The sequence below is a fragment of the Leptosomus discolor genome, chromosome 8 (genome assembly GCF_034619465.1).
Source record: "Leptosomus discolor isolate bLepDis1 chromosome 8, bLepDis1.hap2, whole genome shotgun sequence".
Lineage (NCBI taxonomy): Eukaryota > Metazoa > Chordata > Aves > Leptosomiformes > Leptosomidae > Leptosomus > Leptosomus discolor.
The window spans coordinates 28,003,966-28,013,058 of NC_141398.1; the positions used below are offsets into that span (position 1 = coordinate 28,003,966).

Sequence of the window (9,093 nt, forward strand, 5' to 3'; positions counted from 1 at the left end):
GTAACCTTTTTGCTAGTAATTTATTTTAAACAACAGACCAGTTGTCTCCACAACCCCAGAAGACCATTTGAACCGGTGAACTGTTCTGCTATCCTGTCAGTAGACTATTGTAGTGTAACAATAAAGCTAAGATTTTAATTCCATTGTCCTTTTGAAATGTCTAAAATTAAAAAATGACAAGGTCAACAAAGAGGACAAAATTGCATAAGATCTTTTGGGGATGTGGTAGAAAGGAGCTTTGGGTAGGCGGAAACAACCTGCATGTAGGGGAGAAGGAAAGGGAGGTGCAAGGAGTACTATATTTCTAAATTTATTCATTGCTCAACCCACAAACACAGAACCTGACTGAGGACAAGACCTACGTCTTCTCTCTCACAGGATCAGAGGTAAAGATTTAAACCAATTTAAGTAACTTTTCTGATGCTTTTAAAAAGCTATCTGTGGCTTGCATGACTGTATAGGTAAATCATAATATACCAGTGTTATAGTGCATTATTCTTACCTCATGTTTTTCTAGATGTCAACCCTTACAGAAAATAAATCTGTAAGGCTAAGGAAAATTGTTAATTTGGAGCAGAAATGATCACAAAAAGGAAAGCTTTCTTAGGGCAGTAACTGTCTTATTAATCAAAATCTTCAGTTTGATAAAGGATCCCCATACTTAAGGTGAAGAAAAGGCCATTTTTATTCTGGAAAGGCACAGCACCGCACATTACCAGGCCAGGGACTGAGAGGCCTACTCATAGGGGAAAATAGAGAAATTTCTATTCTGCTGCTGTCTTGGTTGTGTTCTCCAATGAAAGAAAATCACACTGTTGTACTGATTGGGTAATTACAGCACACTGACTGACTGCCAGAACTGTAGTGGTTTGGAAACTAAACACCTGAGAAACTACTGTAAACGTCAGAAATTGCTCCACAATTTCTCTCGCTCTATTGCACAGATACAAATCTTAATAATAATAAAAATAACAACAACATTTCTGGTCTCTTGAGTGGAAAACAACACGAGGCAGGTACTACTAGGCAGGTATCATAAAGTCTGGAATACTCATAACCTCAAGGAAGCTGCCAGTTTCTAGGGAAAATAAAATTGCTGTAACACAGAGAAGGGGTGGTATTTACACATCATGAATAAAACTCCGTCAATCTAAAAGCAAGTAATAGCTTTGCTGTTCATAATACTACTCAGAATAGATGGCTGGACAGGAAAAGCACACGAGCCTAAGAACTATGCTTAAATTCTTTCTCAGTATCAGCTCTCAATTCTATACAGATCCAAAATTAAGTAGTGGGAAACTCAGGCATGTTGTTAACCTATGTACTAAAGTGGCATTTGAATTCCCCTGGGAACATTACTTTGATAAACCATTAGTTAAGGACAAAAAGTAAGAAGAATAATCAGCTTACATATCTGCACAGGCAGTAAGAAACATAAAGAAGACTGGCTGTATAAAAGAGGACATATGTACAATTATAGGAAAATATTATCTGGATGACAAAAAACCTAAAAGAAATTGCTGCTCCTAACAGGTGGCAAACAGTATCTGTGCGGAAGATAACACATACAACTAGGCTATCAGTTTTAGTGGGTGCCAATGCATTGTATCGCACATGCAAGATTTCTCGTTAATATGCACTGGGTACATAGTTTCAAGCATTCAAATAGTAGAATTCTGTCTGTTACCTCTTTCCAGGTTGTAGCAATGGAACTGGTCTCAACATCAGTTGGCAACTTCACAGTTGATCTTTTCAACAAGCTGAATGAGACCAACAAGGGCAAAAACATTTTCTTTTCCCCTTGGAGTATATCGTCTGCTCTGGCTCTGATGTACCTGGGTGCAAAAGGTGATACAGCAACAGAGATGGCAAAGGTAGGTTGCTCTACGAAGCATACAGCTCATACAATATCTGGCTGCAAAATTCAGTATTAGATAGAAAAACTTGGCACTACAGTGACAAGGAACAAAGGCAGACCAGAGAATGTAACAAGTGAATTGTAAAGTTCATTTAATTTCATAGCAGGTCCACCAGTTCTCCACTAAGAGAAAGCATCCTGTGGATATCACACTCTGAGCAGAGAGGTTCTCTGAACCTGACTTAAATTATTCTGCACCTTCTAGTTTATCCTTTGATTCTACAATACTGTCACAGATGGAATATTCCCTTTAAGAAGCAAAGAGATGATGCCAGTATCTCCTAAGTAATTGGCTGGAGGCTTGCACATCTCAGCACCCTCCCTCTCTCCCCTGGCCAGGATACACCTTTCTGTCTTGATTTATGCTTTCCTAAACAACTGCCTGACAATCCAGCAAGAAAATGTGAAGGGCTTTGGTATCTCCACATCACCCAACCCAATCCTTTCTAAGGCCACATGGGCACATTGCTGGCTTAAAGGGAGCTGTGGTGTTTAGCACTGCCCGGCACTCTCCTCTGTGCCACCACACTCCTGTTCAGATGCCTTTGTGCCATTACCGTGGGGAGAACCATTTGGGTTTGCACAAACACATTGCTATTGCTAGGAGCAACAGCTGTGGAAGAGAGTTCAGCCTTGCAGCCTGCAGACAGGAGCACTGCCATCAATGCTGTCCAAGGGGCACAGTGCTACTCATTGTTACTCCATGGGATTTACGTATAATACAGCTTCAGCATACCTTTAACCAGTCAACTAAGCAGCAGGCAGCACAGTGAATTACTATAAGGAGCAAAAAAAGAGAACCATTTGACTGCCATTTGGCTTTAAGTCACACCAGTTCCTTCATGTTTATTTCTTACTTTGGAAACTCTGCTTTCAGGTTCTTCATTTCACTCAAGCAGCAGGAGCTGAAGGCTCTTCTTCTGTGGCCGGATCTTCTCTGGGGAGACAAAAGAGAAGAAAAATGGTATCTATTAGAACTGAAATCCAAAGATAAAGAATCTCCAGAATCAGCTTTAGGAGTCAAGTATTTCTTGTCTGCACCCCTCTTTAAAGTACAAATCCCAACATACTTCACCATAGGTTCAAGTTCAGTTCCTTTCACTCACTAAGAAGCATGGAAGGACAAGTCCCTGGAATAGTCTGGAAGGTTTTCTATATGGCAAATCAGTTAATCCAGTCATAAACAGAGCCCTGAAAATAGCAGTGATGGTAACCTCGGAAAAATAAACAGTAAGAGAGAGGAACCCAAATCTCTCTCCCACACACATCACTTGCTTAGAATGTTTTGAAAACTTCATGCAAAAATGCAATTTCTGAATGTATGGCTTCTCTTTCCCAGGATCCTGAGCCCAAGGAAGTTGAAGATATCCATTCTGGCTTCAAAGAGCTCCTGACTGCCATCAACAAACCCAGATGCACCTACTCCCTGAAAAGTGCCAACCGCATCTACGTGGAAAAAACCTTCCCATTATTGCCTGTAAGTTAAATCTCAGAGAAGAGTAAGAAAAGGTGCAAAAAATATTTCTCATTTTAATTACTTGACACTAATAGAACAGTTTTGAAGCTGACACTGAATATGGCAAATAAGAACCCTGGATTCCAGTGACAAACTTAACTGGAAAATACCAGTCAGTCTGCTCACAGTATTTAAGGATGCATTGCCCTGTGATTATAGTGTCCTTTCCATGCAACATGGCTTTGTTATTGGAACCCCCAATATATACATTGTAAATGAGACATTAAAATAAACACATCTATGGGATGTGCACAGTCTTCCTTGCTTCTCCAGATAAAAGTAGCAACAAAATAAGGGAATTTTCTGTCCTTTGGTTGTTTCTTAACTCACAGTTCAACACAGAGTAACAAGCAAGATCCTGTAGCCCTCTAGGCCCAAGAAGCTATCAAGAAGTACAAGAGCTAACAAATTCCCTCTGAGACTGAAAAATCCAGTATAGTATAGAACTTTTTGTTTTGTTTTGTTATTTTTCAGAGATACAAACAACTCAGTAAGAACCACTACAAAGCAGAGCCACACAAGGTTAACTTTAAGACAGCACCAGAACAATCCAGAAAGGAAATCAATGCTTGGGTTGAAAAACAAACTGAGGGTAAGCTGAGCTCAACCCCAGCATCTTTCCACTCCTATTAAATCAGCCTGCTATTTCCTTTGGGCTGGTGCCCTTGCTTCCCCATATGCTACTGCAGCAGCCAGGTCATGCCTTCCGATGCGGACAGTGAGCAGAGATGCAGTGGGAGGAGAGAGAAACAGCAGCACACTTAAGCAGCTTCAAATACCTGACCCAGACCTCAGTGAGCTCCTTGGGGAGATTCCCACCAACTCTGCTGTGCTCTGCATCAGCTGCTCCTCAAGCACAGCTGCTGCCCTGGCACTGCACCCATGCACCACAGAGAGAGCAGACAGAAGGGGAGAAACACCTCTAACTACCAAGGTGCGTGGGGATGCCTACGTACCATCCTGCACTGGTCAGAGGTGCTGGCCTCCTTTACCTGGGGTAACCAGCTGGCGAGGCAGTATATGGCTTTCTGCTTCTAGCTGCTTGCCATGAAGCTGTGACATTTTTGGGGAAAGGAGTCAATCCTTGTCAGCTACCCAGGAGAACCAGGCAGTGAACAGCTTTGGAAACTGTAAACGAACTAACTGATTTATGCCAGGGGAGTACTTTAGGGAGTAGGGCACTGGAGCGTGGACTTTTTCACTGAGGAGTTGAACTGAGAGAAAAAGCAATCAAAACATGTCCTCACAGTGCTACGCTGGAATGAAACCTTACTCTTCTGATTTCAAAAGGCAAAATCAAGAATTTGCTGACTTCACAAGATGTGGTAAACTCCACCAAGCTGATCCTGGTAAATGCCATTTACTTCAAGGCCGAATGGGAAGTGACATTTCAGGCAGAAAATACGAATCTGCAACCCTTTCGACTGAGCAAGGTAAGCTCCTCCAGTATCCTTCTTACCATGAACAGCCTGGTGACAACAGCTACTGTTGAAATCTTTCCATTTCCTAAGTCTGTTAAGTATCCCTGTTGTAACCAGACTCTCTGTGAAAAGCTGGGTAGAGCAAAATGTGTCAGTGCTCAGCTCACTGCAACATTAGGATGCTGCTCAGGTAAATGTTAATGAGCTCCAGATAACAGCTACCATTTCCAAAAGCACTAGAGTCACTTAAGACGTTTTTATAAAACAGTGCTAAAAGGGCTAGATTTAAAAACACGATTTTGAGAGTCCAAGCTTCATGGATAGGGACTACATGCCATGTCATGTGTGACTATGGTACCCAGGCCTCCGTGCTGCGCAGCCTAGCTAGGTGTAAACATACTTGATCAAATACAGCTGCAACCGGGTACCCTGAACAGCTGTATGTTTGGGTGAAACTAGAAGAAATGTTAATGGATGATTCCAGAAGACATGTCAATGAATTCACATAAAAAGACAAGAGCTCTGTGCAATTTCCACCAACTGTATCTTCTGCCTTCTGATTAGCACATATACATTCGCTGCTTCCCTGAATGAAGGGACATAGATGTTAAGAAAGGTTGCTGACTCCTGCAAAGGTGACTGCTTGACAGGCAGTCCCCTCATCATGAGCCCCTTTGCTCAGACATTAGTGTTATCTTCTGCTAAGGGTTGTGAAATAAACAGCAATCAGTCAGTCACTTTTTATTGCCAGAGAGAGGAGACCACAGAAAAACTGCACAACATGTGTCCTCTTAAACCATAGCTGTTTCTCTGCCATAGTGTCGTAAGGCCATATCCCATACCTGCTCCATCTCCCTAATCCTTGCAGACATTTCTAACCCTCTCCATTCCCTTAATCCTTGCAAACATTTCTAACCCTCTTCCTCCCTCCTCTGTGGGCTACTGCGCATGTTTTGAAGATAAGACAAAAATCAGTCAGTTCAGCCCCCAAGAAAATGCTCTGGGACAAACACTAAGATAAGCAATATTGTCAAGAAAAGCTTTGGAAAATGAATGACAAACCACTTTTGTAAAAGCTGCTTAGAAAAGTTTCCTCTCCCTCCAGTGCACTGAGTCATCATTATCCTTCCTTTCAAGGAATGATTTCTTACTTACAAACAAAAACTTTACAGAACAAGACTAAGCCTGTGAAGATGATGTACATGAGACATACATTTCCAGTTCTCATCATGGAAGCAATGAATTTCAAAATGATTGAGTTGCCGTATGTGAAACACGAACTCAGTATGTTCATCCTCCTTCCCAATGACATCAAAGACAGCACTACAGGTCTTGAACAGGTAAAAAAATATGCTACATCCATTTTGTATCACCACCCAGTCATTAAAAAAAAAAAAAGGACAGGCTGGTCCCCTCTGAGGACATGCTGTTTGATCTCCACTAGCTGAATTAATTTCCTTCAATACTTACCTAATCCCAAGAAAGTTCCTCTACACTGAGTGCCCTTAGTTAGGTAAGAGCTGAAGACAGTCAACACTGTGCATAATCGGATGCTTAGCTCTTCAACAGCCCCATGACTGACACCCAATCCTACATGATCTGTAAGGGTTAAATCTCCCTTCCCTGCACTTTCAGGAGGGACAGTAAGCACAAGTAGTCACAGACTCCTTCTGAGCTAACAGACACCTCTTCTCCATGGCCTGGAAGTTTCTTCACCATTTTGCTCTCACTCTTTTTGCCCCTCCCCACCCCCTGCCATTTGTTTGCTGTCTGAAAAACTAGGATTTTGGTGAGATGGCATTTGCTACAATAATGAAATCTGCCACTGTAGTTACACCAATTGTTATAACAAGCAAGATTGTGAAATTCTTGGCGTCTATCATGCCAAGAACACCATTCATTGATCTCCTCCATTTGATCTGAGCTGAACTGTGGTGACACAGTGCCCAGGACACAGAGCAGCAGTGAAAGATTTTGATGAAAGCAGTTTGGTTTAAAATTGTCAAGGAAATACATGAAATATAACACCTGTTTCAATGGAACTGGACCGAATCACCTGCCGCACAGCTGGCAATCTCCTAGCAATTTCCTTCACATCAAGACTGAATTAAAAGAGAAGAAAGAACTACCTCAGGGGATGGCAGCTGCCCTGTCATCTTTTGCAATGAATTTGGAAGGGATGGTGCTCAAAACTTTGCATCATTAAGTTGCAAATGTTCGTTGCACACTCTGCCTCTGACTGACAGTAAAGACAATTAATATTTCATGCTTTCACTTAAATGTTAAATTCACCATGTAAAAACTGTTTAATTCAGTAAATTGCCATAAAATTTATTAATTCATAGTTCATTAATTGTTTTTTCCTTGAAAACATCAAATTCCTTCTCTTTCTTAAACAATAGCTGGAAAGAGAACTGACGTATGAGAAGCTGTCCGAATGGACTGATTCCAAGAAGATGACCGAAACTCTTGTGGATCTGTACCTACCTAAGTTCAAAATGGAGGAGAGATACAACCTCAGTGATAACCTGAACAGCATGGGAATGCACAGTGCTTTCAGCAGCAATGCTGATTTCAGTGGAATAACTGAGAAGGGTGATGTGCTGATCTCCAAAGTTATTCATAAGTCTTTTGTGGCAGTTGATGAGAAAGGCACTGAGGCAGCTGCTGCTACTGCAACTGCAAGTTTAACAAGTTTACCTGTTAGCCATGCTCTGAAATTTAAGGTTGACCACCCTTTCCACTTCTTCATCAGACACAACAAAACCAAGACCATCCTCTTTTTTGGCAGATTCTGCTCTCCCCTAGAATGAGCTATTACTTGTTCCCAGACAGCACCCAAGGTTCACTGTTCAACGGGAAAATGTGAACTGCAGTGTTAAAAGCTCAGCCTTAAGCCATGTAGCCGTATGTACTGAAAGTGTAAGTTCTTTCTCTTCCCCACCCCCCCCCCCAAGTAAGGCAGCACCCAGAGACCACTCTGTGCCTCAAAGACCACCCCTCTACTGCTCCTTTCCATTGTCATAATGAGACAGTCCTCCACAGAGAACAGAGTGGAGAATCTTGCTCCCTTGCATCAAACCTACTCTTCTGGCTTTGTTGTTTGAGAAGAAGGTGGAGCCACAAAAACTCTCTGCACACAGGCCATCATCTAGCCCCATGCCAAGTGCTGACTTCAAGGGAAATGCAGTTCATCCTCTTGAATCTCCTAGAGAGGAAAAAATCCCTGAAATTAACAAAAAAAGAACTTGTAGAAATCTACATGCTCTCTTTTCCTCACTGGGAAACCTGCAGTTTCCTTATGTTAATTTCAAATTTAAAGACTGTTGGAAATTAACAAAATTTAATACCAACCCAGCATAATCTTAAAATGCCCCTCACTTTCCCCTGTCTCAGCACGTGTACACAGACACATTACATTCGTTCTCTCCTGCCCTTTCAGATTTATGAAAAAATGAGGCAGCAGGGAAAATGGTACAGCCCTTAACAGTTAATCACTGACTACTAATCACCTTGCATTTTATCCTCATTCTTCCAAACTTTGTAGGTTAAGGTTGCTGAGAGTTCCAATCAGCACAAATGCTAAGAAAACTATAAGCAACATGCTTCTTGCTGCCTCTTATTGATATGCAATCTAAAACCTCCAGAATTCAAATCTGCTACTTCTTTTTAATTTAACCTAATTATACTTGCTAATATCTGCACAGTTTCCTTGCTATCTGTATCATTGATCAATGTACAATTTATGTGATGATTTATGGAGAACTGTGTAACTTACAAGTGAGTTTCAGCACAGACAGTCATGGTATCGACAGAAACACCAGTGAGATTTTGACTGATGCTTTACTTCATCATTTTACCATGATCTGCATTTAATCCAATAAATAAACTTCGAGTTGTGTTTGTGTTATTCAAGACACTGACTTGCCTGGTTCTCTTAGAGCATCATGTAAGGTGCACGGCTGGAGCACGTTTCCACTCTTGCCATGCCAAATCAACCACCACATCATCCCAGCTGACAAAGCTGACACACCTAGTGTCTTATTTCCACTAGGCTTCAAACATCCCTGAAAACACTGTTATTCAGCATGTTATCCTAGGCATTTACTAAACATACCAAATCAAATCAAACTCTGTGATGAGCAAGTTCTTGCTCACTGAGTCAAGGCACTTGAACTTCTCTTTTTAAGCACCCAGTTTCCCATTTTTGACCACTGCTTATTGCACAATCGCCCTCC

The 9,093-nt window shown here is 41.5% G+C and overlaps 1 protein-coding gene across 1 annotated transcript; it reads left to right on the forward strand.

The window, feature by feature from the left end:
* The first annotated feature begins 352 nt into the window (after positions 1–352).
* On the forward strand, positions 353–8,770 carry LOC104352786 (heterochromatin-associated protein MENT). Its single transcript, XM_009959201.2, has 8 exons — positions 353–386; positions 1,698–1,874; positions 2,796–2,882; positions 3,258–3,395; positions 3,909–4,026; positions 4,725–4,867; positions 6,028–6,195; positions 7,258–8,770. The coding sequence occupies exons 2-8, from the start codon at positions 1,707–1,709 to the stop codon at positions 7,666–7,668; spliced, it is 1,233 nt and encodes a 410-aa protein (XP_009957503.1). The 5' UTR covers positions 353–386; positions 1,698–1,706; the 3' UTR covers positions 7,669–8,770.
* Positions 8,771–9,093: the final 323 nt, after the last annotated feature.

What these genes read in the sequence shown, in the direction of transcription:
- LOC104352786 (XM_009959201.2), top strand. Translation starts at nt 1,707, where the DNA reads ATGGAACTGGTCTCAACATCAGTTGGCAACTTCACAGTTGATCTTTTC. An exon ending in AAACCTTCCCATTATTGCCT is followed by an intron (nt 3,396 to 3,908) that starts GTAAGTTAAATC and finishes GTTATTTTTCAG; the next exon opens with AGATACAAACAACTCAGTAA. An exon ending in AACCCTTTCGACTGAGCAAG is followed by an intron (nt 4,868 to 6,027) that starts GTAAGCTCCTCC and finishes AAAACTTTACAG; the next exon opens with AACAAGACTAAGCCTGTGAA.